Source organism: Ylistrum balloti, unplaced genomic scaffold, assembly GCF_031769215.1.
Source record: "Ylistrum balloti isolate Yb309-2 unplaced genomic scaffold, AGI_CSIRO_Ybal_v1 Utg371104, whole genome shotgun sequence".
NCBI classification, from domain to species: Eukaryota; Metazoa; Mollusca; class Bivalvia; order Pectinida; family Pectinidae; genus Ylistrum; species Ylistrum balloti.
In genome coordinates this window covers 585,684-605,114 of record NW_026782608.1, presented here as the reverse complement: position 1 = coordinate 605,114, position 19,431 = coordinate 585,684, and the positions used below count along the sequence as shown (strand labels likewise).

The 19,431-nt window shown below is 34.9% G+C and overlaps 1 protein-coding gene across 1 annotated transcript; it reads left to right on the top strand.

Moving 5' to 3' along the window:
• Positions 1-2,047: 2,047 nt before the first annotated feature.
• LOC132560711 (amidase-like) lies at positions 2,048-19,028 on the top strand. The gene is made up of 11 exons (XM_060225386.1): positions 2,048-2,072; positions 3,127-3,234; positions 5,074-5,188; positions 7,293-7,465; positions 8,402-8,541; positions 9,478-9,678; positions 10,714-10,788; positions 10,959-11,115; positions 15,364-15,426; positions 15,687-15,974; positions 18,685-19,028. Exons 1-11 carry the CDS (start codon positions 2,048-2,050, stop codon positions 18,870-18,872), a joined length of 1,533 nt encoding a protein of 510 aa, XP_060081369.1. The 3' UTR covers positions 18,873-19,028.
• The last annotated feature ends 403 nt before the right edge of the window (positions 19,029-19,431 follow it).

Below are 19,431 nucleotides of genomic sequence, written 5' to 3'. Positions count from 1 at the left end.
CACAGCATGGCGTCAGTTCTAGTGTCAATATTAAAGATTTTAGAATTATTAATGTGATTGGGTGAGGGTATGTGATATAGTGACAATACGGTTCTAAACGATTAGTCCTTAATAAATGTGTCTCACATTTTTTAATAAGTGTGTATGAAGTGTTGTCATTGATCATCGTCATCATCATCATCATCATCATCATCATCATCATCATCATCATCATCATTGCATCCTGATAGTATTCCATTTTTCCGTGGTGGGATGTATTCTGGCTCCACAACATACATATGTAAATCAAAGCTTTACGTATCAGAAAAAAAGTTTCCGTAAAATGTATGTAGTAAATGACATTTATCATAGAATGCTCATTAGCAGCATTCCGTGTAGTTCCGGCGTTGATTACGTTTTTAATTTGAGAACGTGGCATTACTCACTTGGATTGACCAAGATTTACATGGCGGGTGTCGTCGATAAAGCAGAAGACGCTTACTCTTCCTGAACACCTGATCTTATTGTCCTTGTACTTTCTCAGGAGTGTCTCTGTGAATTTTTTATTTGTTCATATTTTGCTCTAGTTTTATTGAATATGAGTTTGGATAATGCTTATGTAGACATGTTGGTATTTTTTTTTACCTGAAATGAATAATCGAATCTTAACAAATGGTTGTCTTAGAATGATCAATGCACACAGCAGGCTTTAAGATCCTTGTTTAACTTTGAGCAAAGTTATGCTCCGGACACGAAAGGATGAACTGACTAAACGTCAATTACACTCTCAAGCCGTACTCCTGTGGGGTGCAGGAGTAGGGCCTAAACTCAACGGTAATTCAGACCAGGTGAGATAAATACTACCAACGCGATCATTGCTACTATCTATCAAATAATTTTATTCTATTTTGACACACAGCAAAATCTGAGCAAGGTTTAGCTAGCATATTGTATTTTTTGTTTTGTTTTTAAAACAGGTATTGAAAACACATAGAATAGGAAAACATAGTAATTAACTTGAAATCTGTATTAGTTAATGTCCCGTTAGAATTCGATTAATTCATATCTATTTGTAACATATAAGATTTAAACATCAACAATAAAATGCACGCTAATACATTATTATCATGTTATCTCCACCCTTATCATATTTATCATTTCAGAATATTTGATTGATATAAACAACCATTAGGATTATACAGCAGGTTAGAGCCTATATAAGTCTTCTCTCATGACTTCTTTTATCATGAATAATAATCAGAAAATCTAAGAAAAGGGAATGGAATGTCTGACAGTTTTTGTAAAGTTTACACATGTGGTATGAATTGTTAATTTGCGAGGAATTTTACATCCCTGTTTCAACCTGTATATACATGTACATTCCTTAACCTCAATGTATATATATATATATATATATATATATATATATATATATACATGTATGTGTATATATACCTGAGTTAATGTGTGATTACACATCAGTGTATATATATTATTATTTATTATTATACATTAATATTAAATAATTGATATAGTCATCTAATTGGTAATTGTTGATTGCTAGGATTAAATGTTGACAACTATTTTTGATGACAAGATATCCTATTTCTAATGGATTCTGTTGACTGCTAGGATTAAATGTTGACAACTATTTTTGATGACAAGATATCCTATTTCTAATGGATTCTGTTGACTGCTAGGATTAAATGTTGACAACTATTTTTGATGACAAGGTATCCTATTTCTAATGGGTTCCTTTGATTGCTAGGATTAAATGTTGACAACCAAGTTTGATGACGAGACATCCTACTTCTAATGGGTAATTTCTATTGCTAAAATAAACTTGACTGTATACGAGCTATCAATAAACAGTCATCATAATGTTATCATAGAAATGTACATGGTGAGAGTTAAGGTGTTTGTTAATTCATTATAGCAATCTAGACATATGTTACACATTTCTATAATAGCTTGCATGGTTTACACACCTGTGTAGGTAGTCCACACCGACTGAGACAAGTGTTTGACCCGAGTATATGATAAAGCTGGTGACCTTGATAAAAGGAAGATGGAGAAGGCAGGCATACCTCCAGGTAAACAACCAACCCATTTGATACTTTCTAACTGGATACAAGACTGACAATTAAAACGATAATATCATGGGAAATGGCTGCCAATGCAGTCAATTTAAAGTATATTTTGTAACGCGAAAGTGGAGTTTTGAAGTAAAATTGTAACAGACATTTACATGTGTATGTGTCAGACAGAGTGTGGGTATCCTGTTATACACCTACAGTACTCACACATAATACACTGGTTTATATGTCAGCTTTATATAATCTACAGAATGTCTCATCACACAAGTACAAAGATTTTAAGTGTTATCTTTAAAGGAGCTCTAGGTCCAACATGTTCAACATGTAACTGCAGACAACATAGGTTACCATATCTGCACTCATAACTAATGATGATATCCCGTGTCATGATTACTGAACAACTAAATTATATCTACTGCAGATCTACTGTATAATATCTACTGTGATATATCTACTGTATATCTACTGTGTTATATCTATTGTGTTATATCTACTGTGTTATATCTACTGTGTTATATCTACTGTAGATCAACTGTGTTATATCTACTGTGTTATATCTAATGTGTTATATCTACTGTATATCTACTGTGTTATATCTACTGTTATATCTACTGTGTTATATCTACTGTTATATCTACTGTGTTATATCTATTGTGTTATATCTACTGTGTTATATCTTCTGTGTTATATCTACTGTGTTATATATACTGTGTTATATCTACTGTTTTATCTACTGTGTTATATCTACTGTGTTATATCTACTTTGTTATATCTACTGTTATATCTACTGTGTTATATCTACTGTGTTATATCTACTGTGTTAGATCTACTGTGTTATATCTACTGTGTTATATCTACTCTTTTATATCTTCTGTGATATATTTACTGTGTTATATCTATTGTAGATCTACTGTGTTATATCTACTGTGTTATATCTACTGTAGATCTTCTGTCTACTGGAGACCTTACATTTTCTATCAACTCCTCGTGTAACATCTAATTCATACCTGCATAATATTTATTCTAAAGCATCATGTTATATCTACATTAGGTCTTCTTCATGCATCTGCTGTTTTACAACCGACGAAGGCGGAGATACACCAACTTTCCGAGGATTTAGACCTAAAGTGTACAGTTGAAGAGGAAGAAGCCTTCTACGGTATGTGATTGTAGTATTCCTTATATGATGTATGTGAGTATATAGTCTAATTTATCGTAACGGTGATGTCCAACATATAATCATAAATCACCTGAAAGCTTCGTTCGATGTTTTATATGCGTCGTAGTGACAGTCAGTAATCGACACTTATGCAAAAAGAACCCAGGTATGGGTAAATTAGGCGCACCGGGCATGGATAAGTATTTTTATACGCAAGAAAAAGAAACGCAATTAGCAGAAAATTAGTATTGTAAATTAAATCACCCTTGAAACTTGACAAATATGTGCATTTGAGCTAGGTCCCTATGGTACCGTATTAAACTCACTGATGCATGACTAAACTGCGCACGCCGCTTGTACAAAAGAATAAGAGACAAAAGCACTATATCTCGATCCCAGTATAAATCGTCAGACATATCCGTCTTGATTTCCCACATTTTAAGCATAAACAGTTCACCGTAAAAAATGCCACAACTGTCCGAAGTTGACAGGGGTCGTGCCATTGCACTTCTTATGCAAGGAACCCCGCAAAATCAGGTCGCTAATCAATCTGGAGTCCATCCTTCGAAAATTTGCCGTCTCATCCAAAGACTACATGCCACCGGAAGGGTTGCAGACCGTACCCGAAGCAGTCGCCCTTGTGTGACGACGTTTCGGCAGGAAAGGGCAATTCGACTTTCGCACCTACGCAATCGCTTTCTGACGGCCATGGAAACAGCAAGGAACACAATTGGTCGTCATCATGTTCCAATTGATCCAAAGACATTGCCTTCGGTCTAAGACCGCGGAGGCCATATGTTGGACCACAGCTTAATGCGCGTCAACGTGCCAGATGAATGCAATGGCTGAACGCATATTCCGTAAGATTCTGTAAGACGCTTCCCAATGCAACGTTGGAGAAGTGTCCTATTCTCAGATGAGTCCAGGTTTTCGCTTTACCGGGCAAACGGCCGACGTCGTATCTATAGACGTACCCACGAGCGCTATGCAGATGCTTGCGTGATAGAGAATGACCGCTTTGGAGGAGGATCGGTCATGGTATGGGGAGGGATTGCGCATGGTATCAAGACTCCCCTGGTCGTTATTCAGGGAAATCTCACGGACGTCCGCTATAGAGATCAAGTCCTAGCGCCGCATGTTGTTCCTCAAGTACAGCAGCGTCAACTGACGTTTCAGCAGGACAACGCCCGGCCGCATGTAGCGAGGGTTTGCCGCGGTTATCTCGCAGCAAACAATGTCCCCACCATAGACTGGCCCCCGTACAGCCCTGACCTCTCCCAATAGAACATTATGGGACGAGTTAGACAGAAGAATAAGACTTAGGTCGAATCCTCCAATCAACGTCGCTCAGTTAGCGTTGGCGCTGGATGAGGAATGGAATCGTATACCAATGAGGAGGGTTAATACACCGATCAATTCAATGCACAAAAGAGTTCGTGCAGTTACTGCAGCTCGCGGGTGACACTCACGATATTGATGGGTCCAGAATGCACTTCATTTTGAGTGGGGTACTCTTGAATCAACGTCAAATTTGAAAACTGAATGTACACGAATGAAATTCTCGTAGATGACAGAGTGGTCAACTATCTTCCAGTTACACCATAATTACATTCTAAAATCCTTTTCTATTTCCCGTAGTTAATCTGGAAATTCCTAATTGCGTTTCTTTTTTGCTCTTAGTATATGATGGATTATTGATGTCTATAATGCTATGTATATGCAGTACAAAATAAAGAAGTTTCTTTATCATTTCATTATATATCAATATATGTATAAATACAAGTTATTACAATCCTTGATTAAATCATCTATGTCAAATGATTGTATGTTCAAATATAGAGCACTATAAGGGTGTGCTGAAGTCGTACCAGACAGTCTATGAGTTGCCCGATCCACAGCTTCCTGTCCGCTATCCACGACTTCCAGGTCAGAGGGAACAAGTCGATAATGCTTGGTTAGTATTTATTTTCTCTTACATGAAATTTACTATAGTAACCAATGTATGACATCCGATTGTTCTACGCCGTCTCGGCGATTACTGCATCAGCATGTATTATTTGTCAAAAGACGTAAACGGAAGGAGATTGTGGCGCGTGCATCAATCTATTTACTTCTAATTATACATCGTAAAGAGAAAGTAAGAGACACATTGAAACTATTACGCTTACATGAAATCTTCCGTTGTTCCGAATTATATAAAATAGCATATTGACGTAATTGCGCAGTTTATTGTTACAATGTCGTTTGTTTGTTATTGTGATCTAGACTTAACACGAACCATTCAGATCAGGGAATAATTGCTGTTTGTTTGTTTGTTTGTTTTAATGACACAAACGTTTTCGACAAACACGTTCTTCACCACGTGAATATATCTAGTTCATCTAATTCACGATTTGTGTTAGGAGCAACACCAAGAAAGTAAAATACAGAAAGAAAGAACAGACAGAAAAGAAAGGAAGAAAGGAAAAGATATGAGGGCTGATTGATAAGCTGTGAGCCTTGTGTTAAAGAAGTTAAGCAGGGATGTCTTTTTTCAGCTCTACTATTCCCTGACTATTTAAGGCTGTGTAACCGGAAACTGATGTTACTGGGTCAGTTTATTTCGAGGAGGTAGCTCTCTAAAGTAAACAAGGCAATCGCCTTTTGCAAAAAAGCACAAAATCGCTGAAAAAGCAGTGATTTAATATTTGCATAAGAAAGGTCTAGTACCTAAGGATATCCATACTGATAAAGAAGAGACACCAAGGTCTGGTGCCCCTTTGTATGCTACAGTGAAAAGGTCGGTGGTGGAATTTAAGCATGGAAGGCAGAGCCTTTGGGATGCCACCCGTCCTGGAATGTCTGTCACTGTTGCAACCCCAGAAATGGTCAATAAGTTCATGATATTGTTACGGCTGAGAGACTACTTGCAGGGATATAACTAGTACATTTGGAACTTAACAGGAAAGAGTACATTCCATTCATATGAAAGTTCTTGCGGTGAGAGAAATCTCATTTCGATGGGTACCAAGACTTCTGACAGTTGATTAGAAGCACACTAGACGACCTTGTCGATTGCTAATCTGAATATTTTAGGGGCAAATCCTGCTAATGTTCTTCCCGTCAAAGACTGTTCCATTAGCTGGAAAAGTTTTGGCCTCTGTTTTCTGGGATGCTGATGGTATTTTGATGGTAGATTAACTGCACAAGGGACAAACAATAAGTGCATCACTTCTTAGGCAGTTAACAAAAAATATCAAACTTAAGCGCCGCTGAAGACTCAGTAAAGGTGTGTTGTTCCACCAGGCGAAGTGTATAGATACTGAAAAATAATGCAATATGTCCGTCAAAAGTCAAACCCTTAAATATGAGGCTCACAACTTATCAATCAGCCCTCATAAATATCCCAAGTGTTGCCATTGGGGCTATTGGTCTCTTCAAATTTACCTTGGTAGAAGGAAAGGAGAGGGAGTAAAATTAGTCTAGTTGTTATGGCTTCTAAGAGAAGCTGCGAAAACGGATAGCAGGAGAGAACTGTGTATTGATAGAGAAGAACTCTGAAAGGGAGGATGGGAATGAAGAGTGATGATAGCAGTTTGGTTGTTTGACATCACAGCGATAAACTATTTACAATATATTCTGTATGATAATTTAATCCTTCTCCGTGACGTCAAGTTTGAAAATAAGTCTATATTGTACGTCACAACATATCGGAAACAACAACAACAGGTAAAAAATAACTACAAGGTTTTTGATGCTCAAAATTTTACCCAACTATTCATACTTGAAAGGATGAGTGCTGTTTAATATCGTATTGATAGAGCGCCCCCTCCCCACCCACTGGCCCACCCACTGGCCCACCCCTTTCCCTTTCCGAAATTATTATCTTGTCTATCTTTTTCTGCACTCAGAAAAGAGGTTAACATTTCTACTTCATTACAGTAACATTGATAATAAGCATTAACCCATATGTAACGTTACACATGCGTTATCTCGAAAATGAACTAATCCAAATGACATTTAACCACTTAATTATGTTTATCCGTAATAATTTCCTTAAATGACTTTCTGTCCTCCAGGTACTGGAGATGTGACATTAAGGGAGCAGACTCTGGACTGTTGGCCGGTAAGACAGTGGCTATTAAAGACTCTATAGCTGTGGCTGGGGTCCCCATGATGAATGGTACAAAGTTACTGGAGGGTTACACACCAGAGTTTGATGCCACTGTCGTCACTAGGGTCCTAGACGCCGGTAGGTTCAATACTCCTGATATCACACCTTTGTCAGGTACTTGTACGTCAATTTTGATCAACAAAAAGTTAGATGTAAATACTCCTGAGTGGAAAGATTCCGGTTAAAAATTGAAGTTATATATTGTGCTGTTATTTAAAAAGGGTGTATTCGATTTACGAACGTTCGCTTTTGTGTGTAGGATTCTTATAGGGAAAAGTCTCCTGAGTGTTTTTACATACAACACAGTTGTGCGTTAGAGACAAAAAACACAACACAGAAAAACACTTCTAGTATAAAATTGGTCTAATTTTATCCTATTCCATTAATGATTGATTAATGATCAATCGTTTGATTTCAGAAATATGTATTTTTACGTCACACAAACATCTGTTTTAACAATTTTATATGATATCTCGTGTACAATTTATGCTAAAATTATGAAATATTTTGACGTAAAATTAGCATTTTCTGTCTTTGATAAGATGGGCAAACATGAAGGTAGGCACTGCCTGTGAGCTTTTAAACCTATGACCTATGTTCTTTTGTGTTTGATGAGGTGGATATATTCTAGGAAATGTGATTAATGTTCATCTATACTAAATACTCAATGTTTCTTTGCCTTTGAAAAGGTTAACATATCCTTGGTAAGGCGGTTGTGCCTATGTGTATATCTACCTGTATGATCTATGTTTTTTTGCCTTTGATAAGGTGGACATATTCTAGGGAAGGCGGTTGTGCCTATGTGTATATCTACCTGTATGATATATGTTTCTTTGCCTTTGATAAGGTGGACATATTCTAGGGAAGGCGGTTGTGCCTATGTGTATATCTACCTGTATGATCTATGTTTCTTTGCCTTTGATAAGGTGGACATATTCTAGGGAAGGCGGCTTGTGCCTACTAAGTATGTGAATATCTGCCTGTATAATATATGTTTTCTTTGCCTTTGATAAGGTGGACATATCCTGGGGAAGGCGGCTTGTGACGACATGTGCTTGAGCGGTGGTTCCTGGTCTTCTTCTACCGGACCTATTGTCAACCCGTGTGATCCCTATAAGGATGCAGGGGGCTCCAGTTCTGGATGTGCTTCTCTGGTAGCTATACTATTATAACAATATACTTCACGCGTTAATAATCCTTTTACTTAAATTTTACATTGATATTATTTTCGAATGTTATTTCTTTAAGAGTCATTCTTCCAATCGAATGACAGAAATAAGATACGGTATTATTTTTACATATTTTAAAAGAGAGAGACTAATATATGTGCCTGACGATAAGAGAAACTCATGATCATTGGTATGTTTGTTGTATCAGAAAAAAGTCGACAAAAATCAAGCTTTTGGAACGCGCGTATAATTGGCTTTATTATCAGGATGATAATCAATCAATATAATCGATCACTGGTCCATCCTTGATATCGGACTTTGGGATGATGCTGGACATGGTAAAATAGCGTAAGATTAGTCCATGTAAAATACACATAGGGAAAAACCATCAATAGGAAAAATTCCGAAATAAAAATATTAAATAAAATATCAAATATCTGAGGTCAATAATCATCAAACTTCGAGGATAAATGTTGAAAGGTAGAGTAATGCAACATATCAGAATATTTATTAATTTTTTTATGTCTTCAGCACATCTGTATAGTATTTTTATCTAATATTATCCCAGCCATGACAACTGCCTCTGGTAGAGTGGCAGATTTAACATGCATTCAGAAGAGCATTTGTACGGAAGTGTATTCTGGCCACATTGTGTTTTATTTTATCTCGAAATTTCGAGATAGTAACTCGAAATTTCGAGTTAGTAATCCGAAATTTTGAATTAGTAATCCGAAATTTTGAGTTAGTAAGTCGAAATTTTCCGTTGCTATCTCGAAATTTCGGGTTGATATCTCAAAATTTCGGATTACTAACTCGAAATTTCGAGTTGCTATCTCGAAATTTCGAGATAAAATAAAACACAACGTGGCCGGAATACACCTCCGTACATTTGAGAAGCAGTCGTTATCTGAAATTATTTAGGTAGCACGAGGGATAGTGGACATGGCTATTGGAGCTGACCAAGGAGGGTCTATTCGTACTCCGGCCAGTTACTGTGGTATCGTAGGGATGAAACCGACGTATGGACTGATCCCTTACACAGGGGCCATGGGAGGGGCGGTTACCATCGATCACCTCGGACCCATGACGAGGACAGTGGAAGACTGTGCATTACTTCTGGAGGTACTGCTTGCGATTGTATATAAATGAAATAAATCTTACGAATTCGGAGGTCCGGGCTGGTATGGTTAAAAATAAACGTCTTAGTTATCGAAATGAAATTTATATTGAAATCTGTATAAATAAACGCAATGACCGAAAAGTTTGAACGGTGGATTAAATCCTTGATGTATACCTTTGAAACTTGACAAAGTTTTGCCCATAAAGTCTTCCTTCCAGAGCGGACTATACAAATTCACTGATGGCTAACACAAACTGAACATGTCGAGTGTTCAAAAAACAAACACAAGCATACAAACGATGTCCCGATTTCAGTCTGTCTGAAGGATCGGTTTCATTTTTTTCTGTGAGCAACACTTCAAACATATCCGTCTTTATTTCTCATATTTTAAACACAAAGAAATAGCTTCAAAGAGGGCCACAAATTTGTGAGGGACGTGCCTTTTTATTTCATATGTAAGGTACCAAACAAAGTCAGGTCGAAAATCCATTTGGAGTTCATCCATTGGCGATTTGACGTTCCGACTCCATGCCACAGAGGATTTTGAAGACCGTACCTGAATCGGTCGGCCTCGTGTGACGACTCGTCGGCAGGGTCGATACTTGTTTTGGAAGTACTGTTCCATCATTGGCAAGAGGAGTTTATTATTAGAGAGTTAAAGCAGTGATATGAATTTTTATCAACACATATCTATAAATATATCAATACGTATTTGACCTAAAAGGCGTACATTTAGAGAGCAAGTCTTGTGTCAGTGTTTGTTTTTCAAGCAGCACTGGTTCACAAATGTCAAGAAACAGTCATTGTCATTGAATATAGCAAATAATCATATGAATTGTTGCATGTATTGGGGGCCCAAAAAGGTTATTTTTGTCAATAAAATTTAGGAATGTTTTATTTTAAATCTCATGAAATAACTATCACGCTAAAAAATGTAATATGTAGGTGTGTGTGTTTGATCATCAATTGGTGTTTACATGAATTGCAATCAAACGTTGAACTATGTTGTTCTCACACAGCTCTTGTTCATATCGCAGGCCCTTGCCGGTTTCGATGATGACAGGGATCCTAGACAGCGACCGATCGACTCCATACCTCCATACTCTAAACTGGCAAGTGTTTCAACAAGAACGTGTTGTGCTCAATGTGTAGCAACAGACGTCATATATCTCAAATGGAACTAGGAAAGTCAGAAAGCAGTATTACAATGTGATTTCTAATGTTTACCATGTGACAAGATGTAAACACTAAATCATTAATGTGTGTGAACACTTCTGTTTAGTTTAACCGTGACGTGTCCGGGAGGAAAGTAGGGGTTCTTACAGAGGGATTCCTGGGAGTAGATGCAGATGTTGATAAGTGTGTAAATGAAAAGTTGTCGAAACTATCCGAGGCTGGGGTTGTACTCAAGGATGTATCCATACCTATACACCAAGTAGGTATGTATAATATGTAGGTATGTATATTATGTAGGTATGTATACTATATAGGTATCTATATTATGTAGGTATGTATACTATATATGTATCTATATTATGTAGGTATGTATACTATATAGGTATGTATATTATGTAGGTATGTATACTATATAGGTATATATACTATGTAGGTAATGTAGGTATGTATACTATGTAGGTAATGTAGGTATGTATACTATATAGGTATGTATATTATGTAGGTATGTATACTATATAGGTATGTATATTATGTAGGTATGTATACTATATAGGTATGTATACTATATAGGTATGTATACTATGTAGGTATGTATACTATATAGGTATGTATATTATGTAGGTATGTATACTATATATGTATGTATATTATGTAGGTATGTATACTATATAGGTATGTATACTATATAAGTATGTATATTATGTAGGTATGTATACTATATAGGTATGTATACTATATAGGTATGTATATTATGTAGGTATGTATACTATATAGGTATGTATAGTATGTAGGTATGTATACTATATAGGTATGTATATTATGTAGGTATGTATACTATATAGGTATGTATACTATGTAGGTATGTATATTATGTAGGTATGTATACTATATAGGTATATATACTATGTAGGTATGTATATTATGTAGGTATATATATTATGTAGGTATGTATACTATATAGGTATGTATACTATATAGGTATGTATATATATAGGTATGTATACTATATAGGTATGTATACTATATAGGTATGTATACTATATAGGTATGTATACTATATAGGTATGTATATTAGGTATGTATATTATGTAGGTATGTATACTATATAGGTATGTATACTATATAGGTATGTATATTATATAGGTATGTATACTATATAGGTATGTATACTATATAGGTATGTATATTATGTAGGTATGTATACTATATAGGTATGTATACTATGTAGGTATGTATACTATGTAGGTATGTATACTATATAGGTATGTATATTATGTAGGCATATATATATAGGTATATATACTATATAGGTATGTATAGTATGTAGGTATGTATATTATGTAGGTATGTATATTATATAGGTATGTATACTATATAGGTATGTATATTATGTAGGTATGTAAATTATGTAGGTATGTATACTATATAGGTATGTATACTATATAGGTATGTATATTATGTAGGTATGTATATTATGTAGGTATGTATACTATATAGGTATGTATACTATATAGGTATGTATATTATGTAGGTATGTATATTATGTAGGTATGTATACTATATAGGTATGTATATTATGTAGGTATGTATATTATGTAGGTATGTATATTATATAGGTATGTATATTATGTAGGTATGTATACTATATAGGTATGTATATTATGTAGGTATGTATGTAGGTATGTATACTATATAGGTATGTATATTATGTAGGTATGTATACTATATAGGTATGTATATTATGTAGGTATGTATACTATATAGGTATGTATATTATGTAGGTATGTATGTAGGTATGTATACTATATAGGTATGTATATTATGTAGGTATGTATACTATATAGGTATGTATACTATATAGGTATGTATACTATATAGGTATGTATATATGTAGGTATGTATACTATATAGGTATGTATATTATGTAGGTATGTATACTATATAGGTATGTATATTATGTAGGTATGTATGTAGGTATGTATACTATATAGGTATGTATATTATGTAGGTATGTATACTATATAGGTATGTATACTATATAGGTATGTATACTATATAGGTATGTATACTATGTAGGTATGTATACTATATAGGTATGTATATTATGTAGGTATGTATACTATATAGGTATATATACTATGTAGGTATGTATACTATGTAGGTATGTATACTATATAGGTATGTATATTATGTAGGTATGTATACTATATAGGTATATATACTATATAGGTATGTATATTATGTAGGTATGTATACTATATAGGTATGTATATTATGTAGGTATGTATGTAGGTATGTATACTATATAGGTATGTATATTATGTAGGTATGTATACTATATAGGTATGTATATTATGTAGGTATGTATACTATATAGGTATGTATATTATGTAGGTATGTATACTATATAGGTATGTATATTATGTAGGTATGTATGTAGGTATGTATACTATATAGGTATGTATATTATGTAGGTATGTATACTATATAGGTATGTATACTATATAGGTATGTATACTATATAGGTATGTATACTATGTAGGTATGTATACTATATAGGTATGTATATTATGTAGGTATGTATACTATATAGGTATATATACTATGTAGGTATGTATACTATGTAGGTATGTATACTATATAGGTATGTATATTATGTAGGTATGTATACTATATAGGTATATATACTATGTAGGTATGTATATTATGTAGGTATGTATACTATATAGGTATGTATATTATGTAGGTATGTATATTATGTAGGTATGTATACTATATAGGTATGTATACTATATAGGTATGTATATTATGTAGGTATGTATACTATATAGGTATGTATATTATGTAGGTATGTATACTATATAGGTATGTATATTATGTAGGTATGTATATTATGTAGGTATGTATATATATGTAGGTAGGTATGTATACTATATAGGTATGTATACTATGTAGGTATGTATACTATATAGGTATGTATACTATATAGGTATGTATATTATGTATATGTATACTATATAGGTATATATACTATGTAGGTATGTATACTATGTAGGTATGTATACTATATAGGTATGTATATTATGTAGGTATGTATACTATATAGGTATATATACTATGTAGGTATGTATATTATGTAGGTATGTATTCTATATAGGTATGTATATTATGTAGGTATGTATACTATATAGGTATGTATATTATGTAGGTATGTATATTATGTAGGTATGTATATTATGTAGGTAGGCATGTATACTATATAGGTATATATACTATATAGGTATGGTATGTATAGTATGTAGGTATGTATATTATGTAGGTAGGTATATTATGTAGGTATGTATACTATATAGGTATGTATACTATATAGGTATGTATACTATATAGGTATGTATACTATATAGGTATGTATACTATATAGGTATGTATACTATATAGGTATGTATATTATGTAGGTATGTATACTATATAGGTATGTATATTATATAGGTATGTATATTATGTAGGTATGTATACTATATAGGTATATATACTATATAGGTATATACATTATATAGGTATGTATACTATATAGGTATGTATATTATATAGGTATGTATACTATATAGGTATGTATACTATGTAGGTATGTATACTATATAAGTATGTATATTATGTAGGTATATACATTATATAGGTATGTATACTATATAGGTATGTATACTATGTAGGTATGTATATTATGTAGGTATATATATTATATAGGTATGTCTATCGCATTAGTTCCCATTGTTATAACAATTAATTACTGTTACATTCTACATATGAAATCTAGATAATAATTCATTAATCTAAGAAAATGAAATGTAGTTCAGATGTGTTGTTAAACATCTCAAACACAAAACACAACTGTATTTTTATACAATCTATCGAGATTAAGTTTAAACTTTAAGTACTGGGAACACCAGTATATATCAATAATTCGTATAAAACAAATGGTCGAATGGTGCAGTGGTTACGCAATCGCCTTTCACCAAGACGTCCCCAGTTAGATTCCCAGAACAGATATGAAAACGTAGGGGCCGACCACATATGTAATACACAGTAAGACCCCTCGCGCGCTTAAATCCGGGCCAACAGGAGTGATCAATATAAGCTGCTAGCTTTTTTCTCAATTGTATTAGAATAAATAAAAATGTTACGAATGTTAATATCTTAATGAATGCTACAACTTTTTTTTATGTTAAGTGAGAATGACTGTGTTACATTAATGTCTATGCGTTACAATATACGTAGTTACTAGTCATTGTGTAAGGATTGGGATTCACTTGTGTAATGTGTATGTGAATTTATCAAACGACTGAAGTAAAATAACATGCTGCTGTGGTCATTATTCTGTACAGACTATTCCGATACTGGACAAATCTTAGTGTTTTCTTTTTTCATTTCTAGATTGTTTCCTATGATTATCTGCGGTGGTTTTGTTCTCGTATCTCAGTTCGTAATAGTTTTTGATATTTTTTTCTTCTCAGGAACAGATATCTTCGTCCCCATTACGGTCGAAGGTTCTCACGCCTGTGGATCACATGGATATGGTATGATGGACCTGGCTTGTAACTACACCAAAAGTAAACTTTAAAAATTTACACGCCTATGTGTCTATCAGAGTACAAGAAATATACCTATATGTATATAACGTTTGATACATTAAACGTAACTAGTAATCAGCTGATGAGTCCGGCAAGGGGACCAAACGATGTGTAATACGGTGTAGGTAAACATAACTTTAGCTTTAAACATCATAACTATCATACCGTGTGTACTCCTGTGTATGTTTTATCCCAATTTGTTACAGGCACTGGTTACCTGTGGAAAGGTTACTACCCTGTAACATTACAGGAAGCTATGGCTAGAGGTTCCACCCTGCGGCCTTATGACCTCCCCATTAATCTGAAGATGAGAAGAATTCTCGGAGAATATATGCGAAGAAATTATCAGAATAAGTTTTATGCTAGATCACAGAACCTCGTTCCTGTGCTGAAAAAAGCCTACGACGACGCTCTCAAAGACGTCGACGTTCTTGTGATGCCGACGATGTCAAAAACGGCGGAGAGCCTACCGTTTACTGAAAGTACAGCTAAAGGTATTGCATACAACATTATATATATAGAGCTACAATACCCAATTTATGTACTCTATAATATAGTACTGAGCACACATTCTATAATATAGTACTGAGCATACGCTCTATAATATACAATACGAGAAGGTGTATAAAACAGCTATAAGTAGTACCACTCCATACTGTATCATACAAAACACACTTCATACTCTATAACACAGCTACAGGTAGTACCGCTCCATACTGTATCACAAAACACACTTCATACTCTATAACACAGCTACAGGTAGCACCGCTCCCTACCGTATCATACAAAACACACTTCATACTCTATAACACAGCTACATGTAGCACCGCTCCCTACCGTATCATACAAAACACACTTCATACTCTATAACACAGCTACAGGTAGTACTGCTCCATACTGTATCACAAAACACACTTCATACTCTATAACACAGCTACATGTAGTACCGCTCCCTATTGTATCACAAAACACACTTCATACTCTATAACACAGCTACAGGTAGTACCGCTCCATACTGTATCATACAAAACACACTTCATACTCTATAACACAGCTACAGGTAGTACCGCTCCCTATTGTATCACAAAACACACTTCATACTCTATAACACAGCTACAGGTAGTACCGCTCCCTACCGTATCATACAAAACACACTTCATACTCTATAACACAGCTACAGGTAGTACCGCTCCATACTGTATCACAAAACACACTTCATACTCTATAACACAGCTACAGGTAGTACCACTCCATACTGTATCACAAAACACACTTCATACTCTATAACACAGCTACAGGTAGTACCACTCCATACTGTATCACAAAACACACTTCATACTCTATAACACAGCTACAGGTAGTACCGCTCCCTACCGTATCATACAAAACACACTTCATACTCTATAACACAGCTACAGGTAGTACCGGTCCATACTGTATCATACAAAACACGCTTCCTACTCTATAACACAGCTACAGGTAGTACCGCTCCCTACCGTATCATACAAAACACACTTCATACTCTATAACACAGCTACAGGTAGCACCGCTCCCTACCGTATCATACAAAACACACTTCATACTCTATAACACAGCTACAGGTAGTACCGCTCCATACTGTATCATACAAAACACACTTCCTACTCTATAACACAGCTACAGGTAGCACCGCTCCATACTGTATCATACAAAACACACTTCCTACTCTATAACACAGCTACAGGTAGTACCGCTCCATACTGTATCATACAAAACACACTTCATACTCTATAACACAGCTACAGGTAGTACCGGTCCATACTGTATCATACAAAACACACTTCATACTCTATAACACAGCTACAGGTAGTACCGCTCCATACTGTATCATACAAAACACACTTCATACTCTATAACACAGCTACATGTAGCACCGCTCCATACTGTATCATACAAAACACACTTCATACTCTATAACACAGCTACAGGTAGTACCGCTCCATACTGTATCACAAAACACACTTCATACCCTATAACACAGCTACAGGTAGTACCGCTCCATACTGTATCACAAAACACACTTCATACTCTATAACACAGCTACAGGTAGTACCACTCCATACTGTATCATACAAAACACACTTCATACTCTATAACACAGCTACAGGTAGCACCGCTCCCTACCGTATCATACAAAACACACTTCATACTCTATAACACAGCTACATGTAGCACCGCTCCCTACCGTATCATACAAAACACACTTCATACTCTATAACATAGCTACAGGTAGTACCGCTCCATACTGTATCACAAAACACACTTCATACCCTATAACACAGCTACAGGTAGTACCACTCCATACTGTATCATACAAAACACACTTCATACTCTATAACACAGCTACAGGTAGTACCGCTCCATACTGTATCACAAAACACACTTCATACTCTATAACACAGCTACAGGTAGTACCGCTCCATACTGTATCATACAAAACACACTTCATACTCTATAACACAGCTACAGGTACCACCGCTCCCTACTGTATCATACAAAACACACTTCCTACTCTATAACACAGCTACAGGTAGTACCACTCCATACTGTATCATACAAAACACACTTCATACTCTATAACACAGCTACAGGTAGTACCGCTCCATACTGTATCATACAAAACACACTTCATACTCTATAACACAGCTACATGTAGTACCGCTCCATACTGTATCATACAAAACACACTTCCTACTCTATAACACAGCTACAGGTAGTACCGCTCCATACTGTATCATACAAAACACACTTCCTACTCTATAACACAGCTAAATGTAATGCTCTTTAATGCTCGTTAGAGTATCACGTGCCTAACGCTTCACTGAACCGCTGAAAGTAACGTTTTTACGTTCTATATACATTGTATTACTGTGAAAGGTCCGTAATATATTACACACTCCAGTGATATAAACACATACACTTCAAATGGAATCCGTTCATTTTCAACAAAGTTAAATGTCTTTTATGTTTCATTAAGATTGAAAGTTAAACTTAACATTTTAAAACTTTCATAAAAACTTAATATTTAAACATTTTATAATTTTGATTGGCAACGTGGATTAATACACTACTGTATTTCATCATTATTTTTTAAAGAATACAGTTATTTATCAATTTTATTCACAAGGATGAATTGATAACAAGTACTCAAAATTTTGTTGACAGAGAGACTTGCAGCGTGTATGGAAATATCAAATAATTTGGCCTCCTTCGACGCGACTGGTCATCCGGCCTTGTCCCTCAATGCTGGTTACTCAGGACAAACTGGACTTCCGGTCGGACTACAAGTTGTCGGTAGACTGTACGATGACCTTAGTGTACTTCAAATAGCCTTCGCTATAGAACGGGTATAGAATATGATATTGAGAATATCTGGTTACAACAAACAAGCAATATAACTGATACGGCTTGTGATTGACACCATACTGTTTCTGGTGTTATAACAACACAGACATTTACACTACATATACAGTATATTTCTTTGTTTCAAAGTTTCGTGAAAAAACAACTTCCTGCAAATAAACATGAAATTGTAAATGACTTTCTTCTCTTTGTTCATAGTCAAAATCAAAACACAATATCGTAATCAAAGTTAACAGGAAAGAAACACAAACGTGTTTTTGAAAAGGTAAAGGAAAAAGACCAGATGTTCCGGGAGGCTAAGCATTGTCAGCCTGATATGCTGTGAATACCAGGAGTCTTGGTCATATGCTATTATCTTCCTTTAAAGAAGCATTATTGAGTTATTTATTTTACTAAGCATACGCTGGAAGAAAAACGTAAAGTAGTATTCTCGAATATGCGTATAATATTAGATGCCTTCGTTTGAAAATCAGAGCCTTGTAGTACAAACAGTTGCTTCCTGGATCATGTAAACGTCCTTCTGATTGGTTAAACAATAAACACATAATT